The 26,181-nt window shown below is 46.9% G+C and overlaps 8 protein-coding genes across 8 annotated transcripts; 3 read left to right on the plus strand and 5 right to left on the minus strand.

Moving 5' to 3' along the window:
• Positions 1–774: 774 nt before the first annotated feature.
• On the minus strand, positions 775–2,070 carry BDV37DRAFT_236687 (uncharacterized protein). The gene has a single exon (XM_032080636.1). The coding sequence runs from the start codon at positions 1,471–1,473 to the stop codon at positions 1,249–1,251; it is 225 nt and encodes a 74-aa protein (XP_031947025.1). The 5' UTR covers positions 1,474–2,070; the 3' UTR covers positions 775–1,248.
• A 1,636-nt stretch (positions 2,071–3,706) lies between these two features.
• Positions 3,707–6,012, minus strand: acuF (phosphoenolpyruvate carboxykinase PCK1; the record flags this gene model as incomplete). The annotated part of the gene is made up of 4 exons (XM_032085929.1): positions 3,707–5,050; positions 5,361–5,561; positions 5,619–5,694; positions 5,831–6,012. 4 exons carry the CDS (start codon positions 6,010–6,012, stop codon positions 3,707–3,709), a joined length of 1,803 nt encoding a protein of 600 aa, XP_031947026.1.
• Positions 6,013–8,670: 2,658 nt separating this feature from the next.
• BDV37DRAFT_278043 (DUF3431 domain-containing protein) lies at positions 8,671–9,728 on the plus strand (the record flags this gene model as incomplete). The annotated part of the gene is made up of 4 exons (XM_032085930.1): positions 8,671–8,833; positions 8,884–8,992; positions 9,048–9,614; positions 9,674–9,728. 4 exons carry the CDS (start codon positions 8,671–8,673, stop codon positions 9,726–9,728), a joined length of 894 nt encoding a protein of 297 aa, XP_031947027.1.
• A 1,684-nt stretch (positions 9,729–11,412) lies between these two features.
• BDV37DRAFT_278044 (putative plasma membrane antiporter) lies at positions 11,413–13,560 on the minus strand (the record flags this gene model as incomplete). Its single annotated transcript, XM_032085931.1, has 9 exons — positions 11,413–11,780; positions 11,835–11,936; positions 12,003–12,369; positions 12,416–12,464; positions 12,515–12,927; positions 13,000–13,173; positions 13,222–13,328; positions 13,377–13,445; positions 13,506–13,560. 9 exons carry the CDS (start codon positions 13,558–13,560, stop codon positions 11,413–11,415), a joined length of 1,704 nt encoding a protein of 567 aa, XP_031947028.1.
• A 2,546-nt stretch (positions 13,561–16,106) lies between these two features.
• On the plus strand, positions 16,107–16,856 carry BDV37DRAFT_278045 (uncharacterized protein; the record flags this gene model as incomplete). The annotated part of the gene is made up of 1 exon (XM_032085932.1): positions 16,107–16,856. One exon carries the CDS (start codon positions 16,107–16,109, stop codon positions 16,854–16,856), a length of 750 nt encoding a protein of 249 aa, XP_031947029.1.
• A 1,327-nt stretch (positions 16,857–18,183) lies between these two features.
• Positions 18,184–19,834, minus strand: BDV37DRAFT_236699 (PEX11 family protein). Its single transcript, XM_032080637.1, has 3 exons — positions 19,443–19,834; positions 18,784–19,261; positions 18,184–18,724 (listed from the first exon to the last, which is right to left on the minus strand). Exons 1-3 carry the CDS (start codon positions 19,507–19,509, stop codon positions 18,562–18,564), a joined length of 708 nt encoding a protein of 235 aa, XP_031947030.1. The 5' UTR covers positions 19,510–19,834; the 3' UTR covers positions 18,184–18,561.
• An 876-nt stretch (positions 19,835–20,710) lies between these two features.
• BDV37DRAFT_278047 (putative MFS phospholipid transporter (Git1)) lies at positions 20,711–22,481 on the minus strand (the record flags this gene model as incomplete). Its single annotated transcript, XM_032085933.1, has 6 exons — positions 20,711–20,803; positions 20,869–21,139; positions 21,201–21,511; positions 21,567–21,585; positions 21,640–22,238; positions 22,314–22,481. 6 exons carry the CDS (start codon positions 22,479–22,481, stop codon positions 20,711–20,713), a joined length of 1,461 nt encoding a protein of 486 aa, XP_031947031.1.
• Positions 22,482–23,851: 1,370 nt separating this feature from the next.
• BDV37DRAFT_82049 (proteasome regulatory particle lid subunit RPN7) lies at positions 23,852–25,733 on the plus strand. Its single transcript, XM_032091282.1, has 3 exons — positions 23,852–24,485; positions 24,550–25,376; positions 25,433–25,733. The coding sequence occupies exons 1-3, from the start codon at positions 24,030–24,032 to the stop codon at positions 25,623–25,625; spliced, it is 1,476 nt and encodes a 491-aa protein (XP_031947032.1). The 5' UTR covers positions 23,852–24,029; the 3' UTR covers positions 25,626–25,733.
• The last annotated feature ends 448 nt before the right edge of the window (positions 25,734–26,181 follow it).

Here is a 26,181-nt window from a genome sequence, read left to right on the forward strand (position 1 = left end):
TATATTCAAGGTAGTCAAAATCATTGAATACTAGTACCAGCTCCACTGCATGTCACATTCTATGGGAGTGGGGGTCGTAATATTACCGTATCAATGCACTACCCGGGGAAGAACTGCTTAGTCCGTTTGTGGTTCCACGATAACCCGACCTATTTTCCGATGCTGATGAATCCATGAAAATACTATTTATTTGCACCAAGACCAGAGAGCAGTTTCCAATATGATGCTAGTTATATAAAGGATACAGTTACTTAACTATACTTCCGGACAGTCACATATAAATTGAACAAGTCAAATGGACATTCAATTCATATACGTATGCGTACATGTACAGGCGATCTTCCAACAAATACCAGTCCATCCACCCGAGCCAGGCGGTACCCGAGGATAGAGATACTCAGGTGGTAAGATCAACTGTATGACTCAGTAATTTTATTCCGCTGTGCTGGCTCGGGTGACCACCCAGGATCCAATCGGAGGATAGCAATTACTGAGGCCTAAATCTACCTATGATGGGAGCGTCTACTCGCGGGTTCTAGAGGCGGCACATGTCTTCACACCGACCTCTAATGATAGGCCTTGTTGTGATATGGTTCAAGGACTACCTAACTTTGCATATAGTTATTCCATTCCACTACTCAATTTCAGTAGTATACAGCGCAACGACCGCTAAAAACATAGCCGTATCTCCTTTCGCCCACAGCAGTCCTTTCCTCCGAGGGATACCCGGGACCCGATAACCGGCACTTGCTATACAGTCTCAGACAAACAGAAAAGAAATTGACTACATAGGATTAGACCCTTTTACGGGTCAGCCGAAAGGCAATATATTGTATGGCACAAGAATCCGGACAACTGTTCTCCGGTATAGATGGTATACTTATTCGGGGTTAGTGATTACTACGTTTCATACCACACAGTACGGGCATCCCAGCTTTCTCAAAAGATCCTCACCGATGTATACAATAAGTGTTCCCAATGTGCGATCTGTAACTCTACCTACACTGCCTGTCTAGATAGATTGGTATTCCCCGAAAAGAAAGTGTAGTGTTATGTTTAACTGCCAATATTGAAGCGGATTATTTCCTTTGGCATCATATATGACTGGGGATGAGGCCCACTTTCTATTAGCCAACCGTTACTAAACCGCCAAATGACAAAGGATCGACTTCTGTATTTTGGGCTGTACGAGTTCAGAAAATATCGTTTACGTGGCTAAGCTGTGCGGATACAAGTCGACACATCCTATCAGAAAACACTAATAGAAAATTGCATACAAATCTCGGCAGGCCTAGATACAGTTACCGAGTCTAATTCTAAATGATCAACCCCCAACAAGCCCTCGGAGCCATAGCCGCGGAAAACATCCCGGCAAAGAGATGCCCAGCGGCATAGGTCATCGGACTGCCAAGCACGATTCATCATGGTCAGGGTCCTCTTAGTTCTTACTCGGGCCAGAGGCGGGAGTCCCATGCGGAAGCTGGACGGGAAGCGGGAAGGAAAATGTGGGAAGTCGGTAATGAATGGTTTCCACCCGCTTAGCTACGCGGTCAGTATGCCGATAGAGTATCCGGCGCTCTTGCCGTGGGGCCTATCGAACTGTCAACTGAACCTTGTGGGGAGCTAGAGGCTGTAGCAAATCATAGAATTGCCGATTCTCGCTGTTGTTATCGGAAGTTTTATCACGTTGGTTACCATGAAGCCATCGTTGGTTAGTAATTATGGTTGTGGGTATTTGTGGGCCTTATGTTGAGGCTGCACGCCAGTCTTTTCTAGAACTTGTATTGCGATCGTAGAGTTGGCCGCCATGCAAATGCGGCGTTGGGAGTGGGTTGAAGATGGATTGGGTCCTAAGCCTCATGGTAAAGCCCTAAGGTGAAGGAGGGTACATGAGAAGTCCGTCACAGTGCCCTCAAAACCGCCAACAGAGATCAACCAGTCTCTCCAGAGCTATCACAATCTCAGTTACATACTTTCATGGCTCTGTATGAGTGATGCTATTGCCAAGCAAGATATATATACGCTTCCTGTGGAGGATGTATCCCTATTTCAGGGATTGTGGAAGTCAACTACAATAATTCACTGGTCGATAGGAACCTTGACCACCGTGGAAGACATGCCGCCGATTGGGACTTGTGTTTGCTATATCTCGATATCTTTCGCAAAATATAGCCCGAGTCTCTAGCTTTTCAACTATAAATCATGTTAGTATGACCCTGTTTTAGAATCACCTATCAGTATTCGAGGATCTTACTTCAGTTGAAGGATCTGTTACTACCAGATATTATTCTCTTCAAGCTGTATGAATCTACAATCCGGAGGTCACTTGTCTCCGGTTAGCTAACGTGCATTTCATCCTCCAGTACCACCAGTACTTGGTGCACGCATATTAGAATTTGGTCATCTACAATCAAATACCATCTGTAACGACAAGCCACATAGTCATGAGTGCTAGTGCGAGGCCTACTATCAAATTGACCAAAGGAAGGTACAAGAATGACGGCCAGTCGGCGTAGGACACTGTCGTGGCCCAGGCGATTAGTGGACATCTAATGGCTAGCCACGTCTCCACTGACGTTGTATGCAGACTTGAAACCCCAACTGAATTATTCGAGGATCGTTTAAACATCTTGAGACTGTTATCTAGCTCTACCGTTTGACTCTAGACAACAAATAAGCTTGGCCAAACAGCTATCATCACGAAAGGGATCCGGTATTATGTCTAGTTCCTCAATTCTCCTCACTTATGCCTATAAGTCGCTCCGTTTACCAAATGCCGCGAGAACTCCGTTCATTTCAGTCAGCGAGACATTGACTAGTTGCCCCAACATACCCAGACACTTCACTGACCCGGTCCTACGCAATGGAAACGAAGCTTCACGGCATGTTTAGAGCTTGATTTGCGCTGCGCATGTCGACATAAGAGGCAAGCAGGCAACGCTCTTGTACATACGTGAAATATCAACTAGATGTATTCATTGCTTGATTGCTCCATATAGTGAGTACTAGCACAAGCATTAGCACATGACTCTAATTGCCGAAGTCCAGCAATGATGTGATTCCTTGTGTTCAGAGTGTAGTATTCTGCATCGGGGAATGCGTGTAGAGACTTAAGAACTATCATGTATTCGCCTTGACATACTTGCTGGTGTGCCCAGCGGCATTCAATATTCGGGCGATCATAGATCAATCCAACTACAGTTACTCCTTGGTTGCTTATTGCAAATACTAGTATCCTTATAGCTGGGTGCAAACCAATAGTGGAAGGGAGGGAGAAAAGAAAAGAGGGAAGAAGGATTGGCGAGGCAATTCTAGACAAAAACCTGAGTAATATTTATTTGATTTTTAATTTTGGGAGGCTCACTTGGGTGATTAATCTGACCGTTGATAACTTTTCTTCAAAGCGGCTAAGGGGAATGACGGTAGAAAAGCACTACGAGGAAAGGCATACAGATGTTCATGATAAGTCTAATAAAAATTCATTTCATGTTATCTCACAGGTACTATTGACCAGTCTGAACAGCAATGTCCATATTCGATCATAAAGAAAAGATATTACCGAACGGAATGCGAAATGGTATGACCCAGCTTGTCTTGCCAAGCTTTTTTTAATGACCCAAAGAATAGAACGCGACACGCCATGCAATATAGAAAAGCAAAAGGGAATCAGTTGACAAAGGAAATCGAGCAAAAAATCGCAAACATTCTATGCCAGTACTGGGCCAGCCTCAATGACTTCCTTGGTTGCCTGGTCGGCGTACTTGGTGAAGTTCTCGTTGAACAGCTTGCCGAGCTTGTTGACCTCGTCCTTGAAGCTGGTGGATGCGGTCCAGCTGTTCTTGGGGTTCAGGAGCTCCGAGGGAACATTGGGGCAGCTCTTGGGCACGTGGAGGTTGAAAACATCGTAGACCTCGTACTCGGCGTTGGCCAACTCGCCGCTGTGGATGGCGTCCAAGATGGCACGGGTGTACTTCAGAGGGCAACGCTTACCGCCAGTGGTGGCGCCAGCGCCAACCCAGCCGGTGTTGAGCAACCAAGCATTGGCCTTGTGCTTCGAGATCTTCTCAGCCAGCATGGTAGCATAGCGCATGGGGTGGAGAGCCAAGAAAGGCTGGGCGAAGCAAGAGGAGAAAGTGGCCTGGGGCTCGGTCACACCGTCCTCAGTACCGGCCATCTTGGAGGTGTAACCAGAGATGAAGTGGAACATAGTCTGCTCGGTGGTGAGCTTAGAGATCGGAGGCAGAACACCGCGAGCATCACAAGTAAGGAGAATGATGTTGGTAGGGTGGTTGTCAGAGATGCAAGGAATCTTGGCGTTATCGATGTACTCAATTGGGTAAGCACAGCGGGTGTTCTCGGTCAAAGTCGAATCATCGTAGTTGACGACACGGCTGATGGGGTCGAAAACAACGTTCTCGAGGACGGATCCGAAGCGGATGGCGTTGAAAATATCGGGCTCCTTCTCAGCAGAGAGGCCAATGCACTTGGCGTAGCAACCGCCCTCAATGTTGAAGACGCCACTGTCGGTCCAGCAGTGCTCGTCGTCACCAATCAGGGCACGGTTAGGGTCGGCAGAAAGAGTGGTCTTGCCAGTTCCAGAAAGACCGAAGAAGACGGTAACATCACCATCCTTACCCTGGTTGGCAGAAGAGTGGAGGGTCAGGACGTTGTGCTTGACGGGCATCTCGTAGAACAGGACAGTGAAAACACCCTTCTTCATCTCTCCAGCATACTCGGTACCCAGGATAACCATCTCCTTCTCCGCAAAGTTGATGGCAACAGAGGTAGCAGAGGTCATACCCTCAGTGAAACGGTTGGCAGGGAAAGAACCGGCGTTGTAGATGACATAGTCGGGGTGGAAGTGCTTGAGCTCCTCTTGGGAAGGGCGGATAAGCATGTTCCTCATGAAGAGGGCATGGTAGGCACGAGCGCAGACAACACGGACACTGATGCGGTATCTCTCATCCCAGCCAGCGAAACCATCGATGACATAGATACGGTTGCGGGTGTTGAGGTAGTCGACAGCACGCTCACGGTTGATACGCCAGACCTGTCAATCGGATTAGCTAATCAGCCCTATATAGATGACATCATATAGTAACACGGCGTCGAGGCAGATGCATGTAGCCAGCGCAAAAAAGCGCGCACAAGTGACACAAGCAAGGGCCGGAGTATTAGACTGCCACAGGACATGTACAAAAAAATGCCTCATAGGAATATTGAGGTATTTTTGTATGTCTCGTAGCATTCCTATCTCCACATCCCAGGAAAGCTTGGCCTCTCGGCCGCGCAAAACGCCAGCGATCTGCACTAGAGCAAAGCAAGGGGCAAAATGCGCGATTAATGCGAGTGCAACTTACATCAGGAGTCATAGGCTTGTTAACAGGGCCCCACCAGATATCTTGCTCAGAAGATTCCTCCTTCACAATACGCTTATCTGAAGGGGAACGGCCAGTTTTGGCACCAGAGTAGGCAGTCAGGGCACCTGAGGATGTGATGGCAGTACCAGTCTCGTAAACAAGAGCATCTTCGTAGAGAGCAGGGACGGCAGGGTTAGCGATCTAATGAACGTTAGCGACAGACCCTTCTGGTTATCTACATCGACTAGGAAATCATACAATAGCGACACGCTCGTAATCGATGTGAGCGTGCTCGTGAAGCTCTTCCTCCAGCTCGGTGTGACCCTTGCCAGGCCTAGTTGATAGATGTTAGCCATGACTCTCGTACTAACAAGAGTGGTTGACGGAGGGAGGTCAGAGGCCTGAGGTAGGCCAGTCCAACCTAGCCAAGATAAAAGGACGATGAACTAAGGAAAGGAGAGGAGACGTACTGGACACCACCAGGGTGCAGAGCAGTGCGATTCACAGATGTGGCAACCATGTTTCTTAATGATGTAGAATGATAGTTATTGTTGCGCTGCTTTGCGACTTGTTGTTGGAAGAAATCTGTGTAGAGAGGACCTTTTTCTGCTGGGGAAGCACGGGGTATATTAATGTTTTCAGCAGAAGCCATAATCACAGCAAAGTAAGTCCAGAATGCGTTTCAGTCTTCGACTCCGATATGCTTCTCCACAGTTTGACGGGAGATATCGGGGCTGAGGACCGGGCTGAGGCAGCGTTGGTAACCGTGGAGTGTGTAAAATGCCTCCAAGGGTTTTCCGAGTTGTTCCGAACCCCAGATGTAGGCACGAAGTGGTTCCGGGAAGACGGGTCGGGTGCACCAACTAGAGGCAAGAAAATGCGACTTTCGGAATAAAAGTAAAGGGGTGTCTCTGGCCGATGATAACGCGCGGATGGTATCCAGTCAAGAAATGTCTCATGCAGGAGAAAGATGCAGGTGGAATAAATTTAGTGCGGTGGGTGTGGGTGCCCAGGCGCAGGAATGCAAACTATGCTTAGGACAGGCTGAAAGTACCGCTGCAAATGACAGCTTGACTACCCAATTATTTATGTCTTACAATCGTTTGCTATTACACAATGCGCAAAGTCTATTCGAGCTGTATTTTACCTTTTCTTCATAGAATTCAATCAATCAGCCCCGAGGGTTTATGCGGGCAGATGGAAAAGTCTGCAAAGTGGTGACGTTGAATGATCTCAGTCTTCTCTTTCTGCTCTCTTCTGTTTGGGTCAAGCGGCCAAGACCCAAATTGCGGGGAGAACATTTTCGGCTAGACCTTTACTGCCGGACCGGGGGAGCTCAAGACCACATGGGTGAAAACAAACGCTCTAGAAGAGTAACGACGATGTCGAAATGCCCAGTGGCGCAGTATCGCCCCCAAACGAGTGACTATCTTTAGCCCCTCTTCAGGGTAACAATCAATAGAAACCAATAATCACTTCATCCTAACCAAACGAGACGTGCTCATGACGAAATCCCGGCTGAATTCTCGGGTTCCCGTTCATCATTTTAAATGACGCTTTCCTCCTTTAGGCATACTGTTAGTCATTCGGCTCCCGAGGCTAACCGTTGCCGACCAATCAGAGCCCCCCTCTCTGTCTGATTTTCAATCCAACGTCACAAAGTGGGCAGAAGATATTGCCGCGGTTTTCGCTCAGAAGGAGAAGGAAGGCATTCATTGTTCCTTGTTCTAGGTGAAGATTCGTTTGAATACCATAGTAAAAATACTTGCCCCTAGCATGACGATATTACCCCTTTGCAAACTATTATCCGATATGAACTTTGCAGGATTCAAAACTTATCTCGGACCCATATGCCAGGAATGAGTTCCTGGACGAGGCTCTGCGTAATAAGGATAGTATCCACGCAAAAAGCACATGAAAACCTGATCGCCCAGGAACTTCCGAGCTCTCCCCAAAATATTCCGAGACACTACGTACTGGTCAGGCGCCCCTGGTCATTTCCCACGCGATGTCAAGTGATAAGCGCTCTTCGGCCAAGAATTTACCAGTGTCGACCCAATGATGATGTAGGCCTACGAAGGACACATGCCGGTAATCGATAGTACACTACCGCCTCCCTACCACTAGGTTCCTTTTGGTATCTTACCTTCGTCTGTACCCCGCATCCGAAACGCCTGGGCCACAACGGATCTCTTCCGGGCGCTAATCCTCCCCTGGAAATGGACAACATTCTCGCCTACAACGAACCCAGGCAACAATGCACACGACCAGATTAATGTTCAGAATTGACGGATATTGATTCTTTCAATTCGTGTAAAAAGGCCATGGCCAGGACTACCAGGCTTCAGTATTGTGGAGATCCACAAATCGGGTAAGTTAGGAACATCAACTATTCCTAAAATAAGGCTCTATCACATTTCGGCCCAGGCTCTAGAGTTGGGTCGGGAAGTGGGTACGGTAAGGGTTCCTATTACGGAAGATTTAGGAAGGAGTTCGCCGTGAAGACGCAAAAATCGACACCTCTTACATACTTCTAGGGGTAATTACTAAAAAAAGTGGAAAATGCCTCATAGTACTCCATTCAGGAGTGGTCTAGACAGAATCTGAACAGCCACAGATACAACTTAAGTAAAAAAGGGACATGCTGTCACCGACTTTGTAAACATTCATCCCTGCGATAGGATGGAATATGATAACGATTGCAGGCTTACCACCAATGAGGCTACCTACTCGCTGATGCCTGAACATAGATAGTAGTTGCTGCTGGGTTCTTCATGTCACGCAGCACCTACTTGTGGTCATTCGTCAGACTTGGCCAGAATCAGTCGGATGAAGAGGGTATAATCGGCGGTGAGATCAGTCCCAAAGTCAACAATCAAATGTAGTGTGAAGCATCCCCTATCCGAATTGTAACGGTGGTGATAGGTGCCTGAGGCAAATATTTCACTCTGCATCACGTGGACGCAGAGGATTCTCTTGAATGCCTGGAACGCAATTGCGGATGGACCCGTTTAAAAATATCGAGGAGCGATCATTGGTCACATTACATGTTCAACTTCACCAAAAAATCAACACTTATGATATCTACAGTTTTACCCAGTATCGAATTCAGAGGGAAAGAACATAACCAGTAATGCTCAATTATAATCGACTGGACAACATAGACAATATTCTTTACGAGGTGCTTCATAAAGAATTCCTGTTCCAACCGTTAGCCCCACTGTATCTCGATCCGATCTGAACTGAACTCCGCTCAGGACACTAGCGGTTGATCTTTTTCTCACGGACATCCATGACCCGCGGCGGAACAATGGGCACGCTCTTGGATGCCTTGTGGCGACCAAGAAGTCCTTCCATTCAGGTTTGGCGTCGGTACATATGGCATTTTCTTGTACTCTACATAATATTGCTGGGTGTAGTGCTTCTAACCCTTGTGTCAAAGCTGAATGGGGAAAACCGTGTATCAGTGCGAGGTACGATCCACTGCTATCGGGCCTGTGTAACGTGACTAACGCCGATCTAGAAAAGATTCATAGCCCTTATAACCCGCTACCATTGACACTATCCAAAGCACTGGTTTTGGCTAAAATACGAGAAGAGAATGTATCCTGGGTGGACGATCTTCAGCCTCAGTTAGCGTTAGCTATTTCCTATTGTCGGAACCTGAACTGATAGTTTTTGAAACAGATGGACACCATATATCTACACTGTTGATAATGAGCCTGGGTACTTTCCGGTTCCGGAGAACAAAGGGCGCGAGGGCATGGTGTACTTGACGCACATTATTGACCAGTACGATACCTTGACTGATATCACAGTTTTCATGCACGCATCAGCTACACAATGGCATAATGATGTTGGTGACACGAATTCGTCTACTGTCCTGTCTATGCTGCGCCTCGAGGCGGTAAAGCAGACAGGATATGCGAACCTTCGTTGCCATCATCGTCCGGGCTGTCCAACCGCAGTCCGCCCTTTCGATCCCGAGCTAGTTTCAAGCTCAAGCATTGTATACCGTAATTTCACCACCATCTACACTGAACTCTTCAACACATCAATCGAAACGGTACCAAAGGAGATTGGGGGAGTGTGCTGCGGTCAGTTCGCTCTCACTAGAGAACGGATTCATCAGCGACCACGAGAAGACTATGTCCACATGCGAGATTGGGCTCTCTCTACGAGTCTAGATAACTTTACCGTTGGGTCTGTATTTGAAATGCTCTGGCATATGGTATTCTTAGAGGACCCAGTTTCGTGAGCATCATCCGTGCTTGGTATTACTAGGAATGAGCACGGTGCTGACTTGAAATTAGATGTCCGGATACCCAGCAGTGCTATTGTGGACTTTACGGTCTGTGTAATGAGTAATGATATATGTATTCTTTCGTTCTTGATTATTTTGATATACATCCACGCACGGTTCTATGAAGAACGCCACTTGACCGGGGTCCAAGCTTACACATCTTGCATGGCCCACTAATGACTTGTTTTATGACTCTCGACGTTCTCTAAGACATGTATCTTCGACTCTTTGCTTCATGTATTGTCACATGCATTCTCCAATGCACCAAATGAATCCTATGAAACGGATGCTACCATCCATTATTAGTAAACGGAAGAAGAGTTTTTATCATGTTACCCCAATAAGATCCCCTTCAATACCACTGTATTTCAACGAGAATTTTCCGATACACACATCCCGAAGGATACCTACCCCGACCCGAAAACAGGGATCGGGTTCATTGTCCATGTTCGATCCTAATCCTCCCGATAGGAGTGTTCAAGATACAAAATATATATCCGGATCGGAGTCCCGACGGGCGCCTGGCAGCGAATGTAACCTGTCATATAGGCAGGTCTATTCGTTCCGAGTAGCCGGTGACATGAGAGGGACTGTTTCATTTATTGTTGTGTTTATTCTGTGTTTGGTTTAGATTGAGGTGCCCAGGTGGGTTAGGTGGATTTCCTGGATAAGTAATCTGTTTACACCCTGAACTATATGTCAATTTTATCCGATGCTGAGTGAACATATTTTGGCCGGAGAAAGAAAAGGCAATATAGCACATTGTATACTTAGTAATATAGGGTACAATACTATTGATTATTTAATTAATTATTTTCGCTTTTAGAAATACAAGAATCCTCTGTTTAATGAAGCGACATGACAAGGAACCCTCTAACACCACTATGAAATTATATATCGGGTCAACTCAGCTACTACATCCAAATCACCACAAAACACCAAGAACCCTCTACAACAAAAGCCACCCAGGAGATTAAACCAATCTCCCAGATCCCAGATACCCCTCCAAAGGTTCACACCTAATCCCAACAAATAATAACGGAGTCTATGTGTTGTCAATCTCGTGATAGGCTCACACCACCCAAAAGCGGGGCAAAAAAAAGCACAACCCAACGCACGGCGGGGTAATTCAGGTTCAAATCACCACTCGTCTATTTCTCATTACTCACTTTTCTCACTTTCTTCACTCTACTACTAGTACTCATTCCCTGATTTTATTTTTCACTCAAGGTCCCCAACAGCAACCTAGCTCGGTAAGACTTATCATACTTCTGGGTTGTGTTAATTAATGGGCTTTTGTTTGGGGAGAGAGACGCTAATGTGAGATCCGTGCTGTAGTTCTCTATCTTCTCGAGTTGCTTCGATCTATAAACAAAATGGCCCACTCTGCTTGCCCCTCCTGCAACGCTCCCATCCCTGATGAGACCAAGACTTGCAGCTCTTGTGGAAAGGTATGGTTGTTTCCTGTGCTTGGGGTTGGGGTGTGAGGTAGATGCTGATAGGTGGTGGTGTTTAGACTTGCCCTGTTTAAGGGTGTTATTTCGGGTGTTATGAGGTGGAGTGTTGTTGGTGGAGTTCGGTTTGCTGGGATGGATTAGGGAATACCTGATGATACGATGATGATATACAAATGCGTTGATGAGTGAATGATATTGTGGGTTTAGTTTCAACGCACTGTTTTGAATGATCGTGCGTAGGCCAATTTTTGCGTAGACTGTGTTGTGCTATGCCATGCTATGCAATGCTATTCTACACCATATCTCTTGTGTCGACTGCCCGGTGTATCATTTGTATTGAGTTCCGTGATTCTAGTCGGCCATCGTTTATGCCGCCGCTGTCTTCGCTTCTTCTCAGTATCGCTGCTGTGTCTTCTGCTTGACCATCGTCCGTCTCGTTGTCACTATCTGGAGGTCGTGAGAAGCGGTTGTTGACCATCACTGAGTGTCGTCCGCGATTTGCCGTGCTGTTGTTGGGGAGGGGCTCGTTGTTCGAGAGAAGGAGGACTTCCACGGGGTGGTCGCAGATGTATGGCACGTTGCAGAGTTTGTAGCATGTGTTAAGGATAGGGACGGATAAACCGTGAACGAGGATCGAGAAGAAGACGAGCCAGTATACGACTTGCTTCTTGATCAGCGGCTGTTTTTCACTCTCACAGAGTTCGATTTACTCACTGGGAGTCATGGCTGCGGTTAAGTTATTGATCTCATTGTCGCTTTCGCCGGGCTCGGGAAAGAGTCGACGTGCATATTCGACATATGAGATTGCGCCAATACCTTGTGATTAAAAGAATGGTTAGTTTCTAGGATCTGCACTGGAGGCAAAAACAGGGAAATACTAACCTATCGGGCCAAAGTAACCCATGAACAAAGCTTCAGCCCAGTCATTACAGACGGCCGGCATGAAGCGGTATCCAAGTAGGATTGCTGGGATTCGACGAAGAAGTAGAATCAAACAGCCCAACCCAAGTAGGCGCGGGAGTGTGATTCCAGTGTCGTGGGGCATATGAAATTGTTCCCATGGCATAACGGCACCGAGGTACATGAAGGTGCCGAAGTTTAGGAGGGTTTCGAGTGTAGGGTTAAAAGTGTCATGACGAGCCTGCATCTCGGAATTGTACAAGCCATCCCAATTCAAGAAACACCCGGCCATGAAGCATGCGAGGGTCTCGTCTGAGCCGACGCAACCGCATGTGCCGACGACTAACATCTACAGAAAGTTAGGCCTGGTTTGCGGTCACCTAGATAGAACTCACCCCAATAGCCGTCGGTACAAGGGAGAGGCTTTCGTTCTCAATCCATTTCCTAGTGTGAAAGTCAGCAAAATTTCCCTACAATCACCAAAGCTCACATACCTCTTCAGGGCTAGGACCAATAGTTTGCGAGATACAAACCCTATCAGAGCACCATACGTAGCTCCTACGACGATCATGTATAAGACGCCTTCTACAAACCAATGCTTCAAAGCTTTACCGACACCTCCGCCGAAGCGACCGACATCAGAGGTGCTAAGTACGTCCGGGATTCCCCGAACCAGATCAAATTCGTCTAAACTTTCGGTATTTGTAGGAGTCTCAGCGTACCGCAGGAGCGAGACGGCCAGCAATAGAAAGGTAAACCCAAGCCCGTCATTTCCACCCGCCTCGGAAGAAATGAATTCACGGAGATTCCGGCGGACGTACTTGTCAGCAAACGGACCCTTGGCAATTGCTTGTGATAAAACGGGATCAGTGCATGTCACGCATGAGCCGATGATCAGCGCAGCAACCTGTATCAGAGCATTGTTTATCAGTACTGGCGTTTATAACGTGAAAAGGGCGTTGACAGCGACGGCACTTACAAATGAGAGGTTAGGAACCATGAGCATAATGCATGAAGATGTTATAACCCACCCTATTCCCATGAGGGGAAGTAGACAGATGATAAGTTCGATGGAGCGCTGCTTTATGTATCGCTTTGGCAATTGGTATCCGACTTTAACCAATTGGATCCCGATAACCAAGCGTGTCAATGCCTGTTTTTATCAGTCATATTCTTCATAACGCTACAAGGTAGACTCTACATAGGTGATTTCGCTGCGCTCTTCAGCTTCCTCTCCTCCCCATTGTGAGATATTTAGAAACTTGGCGCCAAAAGGTCCAAAAGAGATGCCGACAAGAAATGCAGGCACTGCGCAAGATTAGCTATCGCCGATACTATAGGAGTAGTGCTACATACGAGCTTCACCTAGATACCATCTTTGCTTGAATTGCAGAGATATATAGCCGTAAAGAAGGATATAGAGACCTTAGTAGAATGTGAGCTGTCTTTTATCAAGCTACCTCTCTCAAAACATTATGGACATACTCAAGACGGTAAGTACAATGTTAAAATTGCTAACATCAAGGATTGGGTGTAACATTCTGTTCCAACCCAAGCAATGATATGAGTTGTCTCAATTGACAGTTGCGGCCAAGGTATAATTCGTAAGGCTCTTGAGTTGAGCGTAGGACACCCCTGGAGATCCCTAGCCTGCTGGGAGCTTTCATTGACTCAGGTTGATAATGAATGTCACTAAGCACGTAGGTTGATCACGACTGTATTTCCTTTTACGTGAAAGGAAAAACCAACAGTTTTGTGGAAGCGCTTCCATCTTCGGGGTACGATATAAAGTTAGATCAAGAATGATCAACAATCACCCGCGCGTATTGTGTTATCTGTTCTAGCCGCCATTCATCCTTCTGCAAGTGTCTCGAAACATACAACTCAGGGGCTTGCGTACCCGAGTGGACCTGTTACACGCACCCTTGCAGGGGGGCATCGCGGCGCGAGAAAGCTTGGCTAGACATATTGATAGTGATCGACGTGATCTGACTTGTGATCGGCAACAGGGGTAAAGAGCTCACCGTCTAGAGTCAGGGGATTGTCCAATGGTGTTACACCGATAGCGCCATACCAGACATGTTTCAATATTGCTGCAATAGGCGGACACAAATTTGGGATTAGCCACCCAGCCACCTTGGATGTATCACATTGCAGCACAACAAAACAATAGATGTCGCGTATAATTGGAAGATATTACTCCTTATCTGGATATTCAACCAGTTATAAGATGGGTTGAATATAGATTGGATCTTGCATTGCCTTGCTCCGATGTTGAAATGGCTATTTATATGTGTGTAAAATAGAGGGAGGGGCTTCTACACGCTGTTGCTACCTTAGGAGCCAGATAGAAACGGTCGGAGAAAGAAGAGAAATAGCACATCGATGAGTGATGTTGTGATTTATCTCTAGAGATTTCCTTCTTCTGCAATCATGTTGATAAGTTGATTCAAGCAGTTTTCCCACTCAAGATGGAAGGCAGTAAATTAGGTTCATACGAATACTTAGGGCTAGCCTGCATATCTCGGTAGAGTGATCTACATATGTGCATTTGACGGTCATGGAGCGCCAAATGATGACTCGCGCATCGAATGAAACGCACTACATTATCTACTGCCTGTAGCATTCGCCCCAGTAAATTCCATACGATAGGCCTGGCACGGGCAACGATCGTAACCGGTGGCATGGTGCCATTCACAGGCATATGCTCTGGTGTCATGCCGTGGCTTTGCTGTGTGCATCCGATCGTGGATCAACTATTCCCTTGGAGGCGCTCTCTTCTCTATGCCACTAGCAAGGGCGGGACTGGAACTGCTCCGTCCTATATCTTTCACTGGAGATATCAAGCCATTGGACAAGCGATCGCGAAGGTCAGTACAGGATGGCTCTGTAACGCTCGCACTGTCGAAGGTAGCTCTACATACCACTGTCAAAGAATATTGGTTGGGTCAACTAGCCTATCTCTTGTTACTGGGCTATTAGACAGCAAGGTTAATGTGGATATATAGCCAGTTACTACAGACACAAAAATTTATAACAGTCGCAGGTTCATCATAACCTGAACCTTATTAGGACTAGTGCATACTGCATTGAGAGTACGACAGCTCTGTGCATTTATATCTTCTCAAAAGATCAATGTTTTGGGAATAATACTTATAATCGCAATAATCGCATGACATATCACCACGAATGATTCCCACAAGGTGACAAGGTAGAGAGTATCTCTTCTTTACCCTGGCGGCATAAACCCCATAAGCTATAGCCCTAATAAACCCATTAGTACTTGTAATTTCCCCCAAGTCGGTGAAAATGAATATCTTCATTTGATAAACTTACATATTTGCCATTAGTGTCCGGTTTTTCAGTACAAATACACAAAGAACCAGCCATTTGGGACTATATACGCAATAGAGACTGTCGTTAGAGTGAACAGAAAAGTAGTATAACGACCCTTTAATACCGCATATTCCTATGGAAGCAATACGCGCCCATCCCAGCTCTAAGCATTCGGCCACAACTGAAAGGCAAGATGTGAACATACGCGCTGCGAATTCTGTGGAACACCACTCTTCCTAGGAAGTGCGTCAAATTTTTGTGCAATAGCCTGTCCAGACCCGGGCGAGGCCTGGACTCCAGCGGAATGTCGATATCGCAAGAAAGGTTTTCAATGACGATTTCACACTCTTTGTAGTAGCCTCATTTTTACCTCTCACATTTCGTTCACGTCAGGTATATCTCATCTCAATATCATGATGTTATTTAACGAAGAAATCATACGCAAACAGTTGATTGAGATAACTTTGAGCTGAAGACGGAAGGAGTCGAGCCCTATAGGGAAACACATGACGTCGTTGACCCAACAATGATATTCGCTGTCTGTATCGCAACAAGAACAATTACCATGGGTAAACTGTAGTTTTCGGTTTCTTTGGTGAGTAGAAATTCTTGAGGTTTATGCTGTTGTCTGCAATATTTAAGCCCGCAGTCATCCGTCCTTTTGGTATTCTTACCGTAGGGTATACATCCCACTCGCCTACGATCAATCGACTAAGAGCTGTTAGTCCACGTATCCGTTGATTTTTCAAGATGCATACATCTGTTTGCCTCATTTTAAATGCTCTCCTGGCTTCCAACTTGGCCGGCCAAGTCTCCGCCAGTCCGTATCGCCCGCAGGTTGACCAAATCAGTGTCCCCGAACCTGCCAGCCTCAGTCCATACTGGCCCAATCTTAATGACCTGATCTCCCAAGTGACCCAGCCTTCTTCAAAAGAGGAATCCTTGTCGGGCGCACTGGGCCTGCGCTATGGAAGCTGCTACTACATCGAGAACCGACGCGGTGACACTCTGGGCTCGGACGGTGGCGTATACAGCTACTACAAGTTTGGAGGCTCCAAGAAAATCTTCCAAGTGTGGTATTCCAGAGGCTTTCCCTTGAAAGACGGAAGCAAACATCAATGGGTGCCAGACGGTGGGAAATTCTACCTGTGGGATCCGAAAGGAAGCACCGTGACCAACGGCGGAAGTTGGATTGCAACCAACCTCGGCGGCAACACGTATCCTGGATTTTACAGTTACTACTACTATCTCCGTTTCAAGGGCCGTCGCGATGATGACCACGCATTGGAGGCTATGTCGCAGAGCGAAAATGTACTGAATACGATGGGGACTCGGTACCCCGTTACATTGGAAATTGCTAAAGTCGAGCCTCCTAATGGGATCCCAAACTTCAAGGGCTTGACGATCCAGAACGACTACCTCCAGAACCGAAATAATGAGGATTCGATTGATGTCCGCTTCCATGAGGTCGCCTGTCCAATCGATGGGGCTGATGACTAGAAATGGCGTTTTCTTATGTGGAATTCGAGGGTCAGCCGGTCTGGACATTGAACGAGTGTCAAATGACCAAAGGATAATTATTGGCTGGCCTCTGTGGATAGCTCTCAGTGGAAGCTCAAGAGGTTTCGGGCTCTTTGAAAAAGGGGTGATCCGTCTATCAGAGGTATGAAGTATTGATGGTGAGTTATACTTTTTATCATCTGGCATCGGCTAAGGGGACGACACATATTCTTATTCTAGGTACGGAGTAGACTCTGTAGGTTAGGCCGAATTAGCTATATCATAAATGTTCCTCGCCATCCCCATTTCCTTATGCAAGACCCGCATCAATCGATGTGTCAGATATCTTTGAGACACTTCAAGTTGAGTATGCAACTGTGCGTAGAATGATATTAGCACCATGATGTTCAATAAGAAACGTAGGTGTGGTTGCTGTGTACAGGGGCCACATCTTGAACTATTTCCTTCAGGATCGTGTCCGTTTCCTCTTTTTTTCTAGTCTGCTAACCAATCACCACAGCTACCATCTTGAAGCCAAGGCTCAGCCAGTAATTTTTTTGGCGTTAGGCGATTGTGGGGGTCTATTTTCATCATTCCTTTCAAAAACATTATGAACTGTGCCTTGTCATCACCGGCTAAACTCTCGATCCAATTCTCTAGCAGGGCTTTTGGCCTAGGTATCGGGTTGCGAATTCTCCCGTTCTTGTCAAATTATTCTAGTGGTAGAATAAGCCATCCTAGACCAAGCTTACTCGCTCTCATCATTTCTTAGAGGCTTCTGCCTCTGGTCTGTAGACATGATGAGCCGTAACATGTTGTGCATCGTTTCTTGAAATCCACTGTCAAATGCTCCCTAGGATCTGATTCAGTGGAATGCCAGATGCCCCTGTTGATAATTAGCTCTTGTACGCATTTTAAGTTGTTTAGGAAAATGCGCCCTGTCGCATTTCATGACCTTCATATGTATCTGTGATCAACATCATCTATTATAAAAGCAGAGAAATATGTGCTGTAAACAGCCACTTTCTCCATGTCGGCTAATTATTGCTGAGCATGCATTATCGCGGACTAGGAATTCGAACACGTCTGTTGTGTACTTGAAGCATTGAGGTGGATTATAAACTGCCGGTTACTTGCCATATAAGCATTATCCTGTTGTTTGCTTGGTGACTGAACTCAGTTCCTACGTCGAGACCCAGCTACATTGCCTTAACCTTCAGGCTGCAACAATTCCTGGCAGAATCATGTGAAGTTCATGTGAAACAAAAAAGATCACATGCTACAAGGGCGAGTGAGAAGAATTGGCGAAGATGTACGAGTGCATTCATTAATTCAAAATTTTATATGAATTCATAAATATAAACACATATTTCCTAAAGATTGAAATATGCTACTCACAGTAGGAAGAACTACTGAAAAAAAAAACCATGTTAAACAGATATAATAAACTCTTAAGGTACATAATATGTTCATGAAAACCGAAGACTACTAGATCGCGTCTCCCTTGTCGAATCCTTCCACACAAGCGTTCGCCTAAATCTTGATCCACTTAGACCTATACACCATAACTCTTATTCTGAGGCTGGGGTTCGATGAAGTGTAAGAAATACACAACGCCCCCTCAACGTAGACATCAACGGATAGATCAATGCCATATGCTGTCAGCCTCATGGAATTCAATCAGAAATCCCCTGACTTTATCCGCTCATGCGGTCTTCCGCCACTGAGATACCACGCCTAGCAAACTGCTGACTGTACCTCCGATACCAACAATTCCGTCGTCGAGGTTGGCGAGGCCCAGACCGGAAACAGGAATGGTCAAGTCGCATAGGTCCGAGAAGAGCTGGGTGCGGGCAGCGGAACGTTCCCTGGAAAGTCTAGGTTAGCTACTGAATATAGGATGCCAAGACGTTCAAGGTGCACAAACTTCTCAAGCTTCTTTGCCTCCACGACGCCTTCGCCTTCGGTGCGGTCAAGGGTCCTCTCCTTCTCCCGCAGTCTCCAAAGGGAGTAGGCACTAGCAATAGCGCTGCAAATTAATCCAGCCAACCATGACCGATAGGCGGTATCCTGCAGGCGCTTAGCCGCAGCAAGTTTCCGGAAGCCGATAACGTCAACAACGGTGATAGTATCCAAAGTCAGATATCCGGCGTAACCGAGCTGGCGACCGACAGCTAGATAGCGGAGAACAGGGTCGATGGGGCTCTTGTTGTCTGCAGCGACAGCTGCTGCCTTGAGGTGCTCGGCAAACTTTCCGATCCTCAGAATCTTTCTTGTCGTACCGAACTGCTTCTTAATTGCATTGTAGGGGTCGATAGAAGACTGCGGGCGGTTTGTGCGATACAGGTACCAGGCATAAAAGCGTGAGAAGTATTGCAGCGTACGAAGGATTTTGTCACGACCCACTGTATGCTCATCAGAACTAGCTCATATGCATATATCGCAAGAAAACATTTTCAGTGACGATTTCATTTTCTAGCTTCCCATAATTCGGTGGGCGGTCGAGTAGACGCAGCAACGACATGAATGGGCCTCGGTCGCTAACCGCACAAAGGAACTTGGAAGAGGGAGAAGAGCACCACATACCAGTCGTAGCAACAAAGCGCAAGTAGTGCGCCAAGGTAGGATGATAAGCCAAAGCGTCAGCGACCATATTGGCAGAGAATTTTATATATTAAAACGATCGCACGGATGGTGTCTTTGGTATCGTTAAAAGCCGGAAGATGTGTTCCGGTGTGTTGTGGATGTGGAAGAGAGGGGTATGACGGCAGCGATAACCACAGACCAGCTGGTAGCTTTATAAATGTCGAGAGACAGGAAACGGCACTTCACAGCCAGGATGCAGAAGAAGGAGAAGGAAAAGGGATGGCAGCCGCGGCGTTGGCGTGATATGGGAGAGTTTAATGGAAGGTGGTCGGTAATTGAATCTCCGGGGAAAGCGGCTGGAGGAACTGGCGTCGGGCATTGACCCTCAACCTCGGCTGCTCGTGCAGACGAGGAAAGTCACAATCTCGGAGATTTCACGGTCTTTACTTGCCGCTTTCGATTGCCTTTCTAGGTAGTATCTCTGCAATAGGTAGTACTACTATGGCGACAACTCCTACGAACTTCTACTGGGTTTCTTGCTTCCTGTTTACTGATTTCTAATTTATTAAGTCTAGAGCAGACTCCTCACCGATCTTTCTAGATTCTCTTTTCTCTTTCTCTTTTCTTTCTTTGTCCTTTTTCATTTGTTTCCCTCTTATCACCGTTCTTCCTCTCTTCTTAGCCTGTCTTTCTCCCATATCAAAGTGTGACACGATACAGGGTCAAACAAAACCCCCAGCCCTCGTGGATAAAAGTTTCTCATATCTTGCTTGTCTTGATAAATGCATACTTGAAGAGCGATCAGACACAATTACTACAAGTATAATAGCGGGTAGGGTGTGTTGCGTTGGCAGAGGAAAATATAGTAATCGTCATTAACGTTCTCCATGATGACCATGGGTCACAGTTATAATACATCAAGGGCATGACAATGAAGGTTATATATCATCAACCCGAGCCTTCGCTGCAATGGGGGCTTCTATATATCTCGCTTCTGGGCACTCGAACCATCTTCCGTCGCGGGTCGCACGGGGGGTACTGTCACGCGATGCAGTAGGGCATTGATATGGCCTAACATGGGCTAGGGAAATTCTCGTCCGGTCGTGTCATACATACTGCTTCTGGGGCCTATTGGTCACGGATGTTGCAGGGGCCGTCTCTTTGTGGAACATGTCGCAAGGAATAACAAGGGAGCTGGCACTTGATAAGTAGGGGTCGGGCTGCGAACATACGGATTTGCAGGAAGAGATGCAAATGGTGAAAGTCGGCTACTGTGCTTCTCTGTTGCCCATCGTCGAGGTGTCATATCCGTTGGCCTCGAGAAAAGCACGGAACTTTTCATCCTCTTCGGTAATAGTGTCCTAATCGACGATATAAGTCGCGCCTTTCCATTGGGAGAAGTGGTATGAGAGGGTGTTATCCATACCTGTCCAATATGTGGCAGCAGAAAGTAGGCCAATGCAGCACTCAAAAGGCACAACGAGCTGGAGACAAAGAAAGGATCCTGACCGGAACGGACCTCGTTGGGCGCGTTGTTCTGGATGATAGGAATGACATAAGTGCCGACAAACGCTCCAATCTTGCCAGCAGCCGCAGCTATGGCGTAATATTGACCTCGGATTGCAGTCGCGCTGGACTTTGCAGCACAAAGCCCGATATTGTCTCCTGGTCCGAACTCACCGAGAGCCGAAAAAATACTATAGCCATGAGTTAGGGGACGCAAATGATGCGCGTATAACAAATGACCGGTTATCTTACCCAAATACTACGACAAATCCCGCAACATTCTTTGGGATACTGAGATACTCATAACAACCTGACATAACGAAACCGATAACTCCTTGAAGGCCAACCCCGATGGCTAACGTGTTGCGAGGCCCAATCCAGTCACTCACAAGAGCACCCAAGAAGGAGCCCGGAATGTAGAAAGCATTGGTTACAGTGGTCCAGCCGAAGGTCTTCCAGAGAGGGGCGCTATCTCCCAGGATGATACCCACCCACTTGGAGGAGTAGATGTTGAAGGAGTACGCCGAGAAATCGTAGATAAACCATATCAGGGACACCACCGTCTGTCTGGGGTTAGTTTATGACGCTTATGTGAAAGTGATATCGCTGGGGGCATACCAGGCGCTTCCAGTAAAATCTATAACGGACGCTTTAGTACATGCACCCGACATAGATAATAGTGATGGCTTACCGGATAATCAGCCAGACAGGGAACTTATGCATACGTTCCCTGTTGAACTCCTCTGGCTCTTCCAGTTTCAATCGCAGATAAAACAAACTAAGGGGTGGGATCACGCCTAATCCTAGGGCTATGCGCCAGACAGCGCGCAGATGGTTCTCGGTACATATCAAGACCAAAATCATAGGAACCAAGGCGGACACAACATATGCAAAGTCAATTTGAAAGTTGGTGAACATGATGAACCACCGATTCCGATGTCCTTTCTTGAGTTCGCCTGTATTTTCCGCAGCTGCAACTGATCCGGCTGGATATTCTCCACCAATTCCAATTCCCAGGAAGAAACGATAAGCCGTCAAGGCAGCGAACAAGCCGTATTGACTGCCATTTAATCCGTACGCTCCAGCACACAGGGCACTGAATATAATCAGAATTATCGTTGAGATCATCAGGGACCATTTGCGCGACCAATGATCGCTGACATAGCCAAAAACAAGCTGACCGAGTACGGTGCCTGCAAATGTGATGGAAGAAACGTTCTGACTGGCGGGCGAGTTGGTGTATGAGTCCGGGTAGATTTTACCAAGGATTGTATTGACAGATCCGATCACCTAATTGAATTTTTAGTTCAGAATGATGTTTCTCAATCATACCCGACAAAATATTCCGGGGAGCGTCAGACATACGCCATTGAGATAACCATCTGAGAAGAGACCTGCACCGCAAGCAATGGTAGGCCAACTACGTTCCCAGCGGCCCTTTTGTATAGTATTTTCTAACGGCGCAACATCGATAGCACCAGGAGAAGCAATAGCCTTCTCAGGCGGTTCTTCGGGGTGTTTTTGTGGATCCATGAGAACGCTGCAGCCACCTGATATTCTAGTCTTCGACGTTGCGAAAAGTCGGAGCTAAGAATCAAGGGAACAAACAAGATTATTCAGGAGATATATTGAGATAAGTTACACCACAGAAATCGTCAGCGATCACCGTGAGTTACACGAATATTGGAGAGATGATAGAAGGCTGAAAAGTGGAAGAAAAACAACCAAGGATTAGAAGTGAGAAAAAATTGAAAGAAAGACCAGAGCACCTGATGGAAACCCTGCGAAACGTGAACGCTCAGGTCATTTCATTTAGTAAATGCAACTATAACTGGTTTACTAGGTACCATTGGTATTCCCACCCTACAGCCCTCGGCTCGTGCCTCCTTAGTAGCCAACATCACCACCGACTTCAAGTTACCAGGCCCTCTGCTCCATACAATAGTAGGACTAACATACCTTAATTAATTAATGCCGCCAGCTCACTGGACAGGTGTATAAAGAGTGGAGCTCTTATCTCTCGAGGAACTTGTTAGAATACTCTGTCAAGAAATGCACTAAGCTTTCCTAAGATTTCGAGCTGATATGCTATTGGAGAAATTCTCGTTATTTGATTCTTAGAATGGATCCACTTCTCGAGTCGAATCCTATCGAAAGGCGGACCAAGCCCTACAAAGAAGGTGCTCTCCTTCACCTGGCACGGCTACTATGTTACACTACGCTCTTTTGGCCCCATGGCACGTGCCTGGATTTACCACTTTTCTTTTTTTTACACAGTATGGTCTTGCCCACCTTGTTTGCTGCATCGAAGCCAGGACAAAGCAAGACCGATAGATCAGCTGAGTACACACCCCTGTACTGTATACTAAGTATCTCCCCTCCAACTTTTTAGATCCCAGAAACAAAGAAATAGGGACATGGGGCCATTTAATTTAAGACCCGAGTAAAGAATACCGAAAAGGTAGCAAGCGAGGCCACATCATTGTCTCCGTCCACGGCTCGGATATAGTGACTAGCGTTTGCTAGACTATCTGATAATACTCCCCCTCCATAATCGAACAATAAGACGGCACTTGATGCTCCCCATGAGAATTCATCTCTTGGAAGCTCAGATTTCCCAAGTCAAATTCGAGGTCAACATGCACTATTATCTAGGCAAGAATAGCAAGAGCTTCTTCGAGTTAGGGCTTGACTTCTTGCACTTTACTTTTAATGTTCCTCGTATAGAATAATTAATAAACAGTGAATGCCTAGTGCTGGCATATTTTTTTGCGAGTAAAGTCCCTCCTGTTCCGATGTAGCTAATAGGTATTTATTACTGGTAGTGATACATAATGCCCAGAGAGCATGGCCCAGATCACGTGATAACAGTGTGAACAGTGTCGGGGCCGGAAAAACATTCCGCCAGCTGAGCTCGGGTCAGCTACGTAGGTTGGCTATGTGATGTATCTGCCTCTTCCGGTATCTCATTCATAAGCAAACTGGAAACGCATCTGTCAACTCTTCACCACCCATCCTTTCTTTCATATCGCCTTTACATAACCGTTTTTTACCGTCGAGTTCTCATCGCCCGTCGCCAGCATGGGGTCTGACCCGCAGTACATCAAGTTCCCCGATCTTACCCTCGCCCAACATGTCTTCAACCTTTCCAACCCATCGTGTCCGCAGACAGTGCGGCAAACGTCGTTGAAAAAAGTCCAGGATGCTATCTCCGAGAATAAAATGGCGCCTTTCTACAGGCATCTTGCCCACCCTGTTGAGGGTATCCTCAACCATTCTGGTGAAGGCGTTCCCCAGCACCAGGCCAGCTCAACCAAGTCACTGATCACCTCGAATATGCTGGCATCTCGAAAGTCACCCCAAAAGAGCGACTTTCCATGGGATGAATCCTTATACCAGTCGCTAGTCGAGGATAATAAGAAGGAGTTGGATGCTTTCCAAAAGGAAGAGGACGAGGCGGAAGAAGCAGCCGGAGACACCGAGGTGCTTGCGGCCCGGGGGAAGCGTGCTGAATTCTGGGCCCGCGTAGGAGATAAGGTCAGTGGCGATGTTACATTGGATACCAACACTTATACTTTCTGACACCGCTCATGTCGGACAGGACAAAGCTATCGAATCTCATGAAGCACTCCTCGAAAAGACGACATTCCTAGGAACCAAGATTGACTTGGTGCTGGCTATGATCCGTATTGGACTCTTCTTTGGCGACACCCTGTCGGTGAGAAAGAACATTGAACGGGCAAACACGCTTATTGAGAGCGGCGGTGACTGGGATCGGAGGAATCGTCTCAAGGCGTATAAAGGCCTACACCTGCTTACAATTCGATCCTACAGCGGCGCTGCTCCCTTACTTCTTGACAGTCTGTCTACTTTCACGAGCTACGAACTATGCAGCTATTCTGCATTGGTCATCTACTCCGTTCTCGCAGGTTCGCTGTCGTTGAAGCGTGTCGATTTCAAAGCTAAAGTTGTGGATGCACCTGAGATCAAGGCTATTCTTGGGTCCGGGGAGGATCGGGTGGCTGCTTTAACAGGGGAGGTGTCGTCTGGGCCCGGTGCAAAGGACGAAGAAATGAAGGATGCTTCTACATCTAAAGCTACTCCAGGTGCTGCTACGACCGCCGTTAATTTGACCACCTTGGGGGCTGGCTCCGGGATCCAAGCTGAGGCTGAAGTCCCCGTGGACTTCTCGCCTCTTGCCGATTTAGTTAGCAGTCTATATAATGGCAACTACCGGTCGTTCTTCGTGGCCTTGGCGGCCGTCGAAGATAATTTCCTAACTCAGGACCGGTACTTGTATGAACACCGCGCTTGGTTTGTCCGTGAGATGAGACTCCGTGCCTACCAGCAGCTTCTCCAGAGCTACCGAGTGGTAGGATTGAACAGCATGGCCAGCGATTTTGGAGTTACGGTGGACTTTTTGGACCGGTAAGTTCTAGTCAGCCAGATACAAGCATAGTAATCATATTGACTAACAATTGCAGGGATCTGGCCAAGTTCATCGCTAGCAACCGCATCGCATGCACTATTGACCGAGTAAATGGCATTATCGAAACAAACCGCCCAGATGACAAGAACAAACAGTATGCCGACGTCGTCAAGCATGGAGATGCTCTGATTACGAAACTTCAGAAGTATGGCCAGGCTGTGCGACTGCGCGGAAGTGAGCGGAGCTAAAGCTGTGGATGGTGACGACTCTTAGGGAATGGCCTGATTCTGGATTGTCCTGTGACCCATGAACGTTTCAAAGGATCCCTCAGGATTATGATGGTTTGAGTCATTTAATAAATATTGTCCTCATGATTACTGTTAGAGCAAAAGCAAGCGAGGCTGCTGTATCATACGTCTAATGAACGAAGACAACTCTGACCTCGAAACGTCGTAATCGGATATCATGCAATTAGGAAACCTCCACGGTATGTGGGCTGACCGAGTTTAAGCGCTGCGTACGTAGATTTGGGAAGACTTGGCATCAAATGCGTCAGTTTCCAGGATTTCTTTTGGCGCTCCAGACGGCCATTGTTTTCCAGATCTGTTGAGAACAGAGCCAATGCGGAATAAGCTTTATGTCCACAGTTGCGCTTTATCATACCCGGCATGTGTATGTATACTGAAGGGAAAATCGGAAGATCAGCCCGTGAATCGGTGATTAAGAGAGATTCGAATCTGGCCAGATTCCGTCCTTCCCCGGTTACGGGAACCACCGGTAGGGTCAACGGAGTACGGAGTACCC

This window comes from Aspergillus pseudonomiae (genome assembly GCF_009193645.1).
Source record: "Aspergillus pseudonomiae strain CBS 119388 unplaced genomic scaffold BDV37scaffold_2, whole genome shotgun sequence".
In the NCBI taxonomy this organism is placed as follows: Eukaryota; Fungi; Ascomycota; class Eurotiomycetes; order Eurotiales; family Aspergillaceae; genus Aspergillus; species Aspergillus pseudonomiae.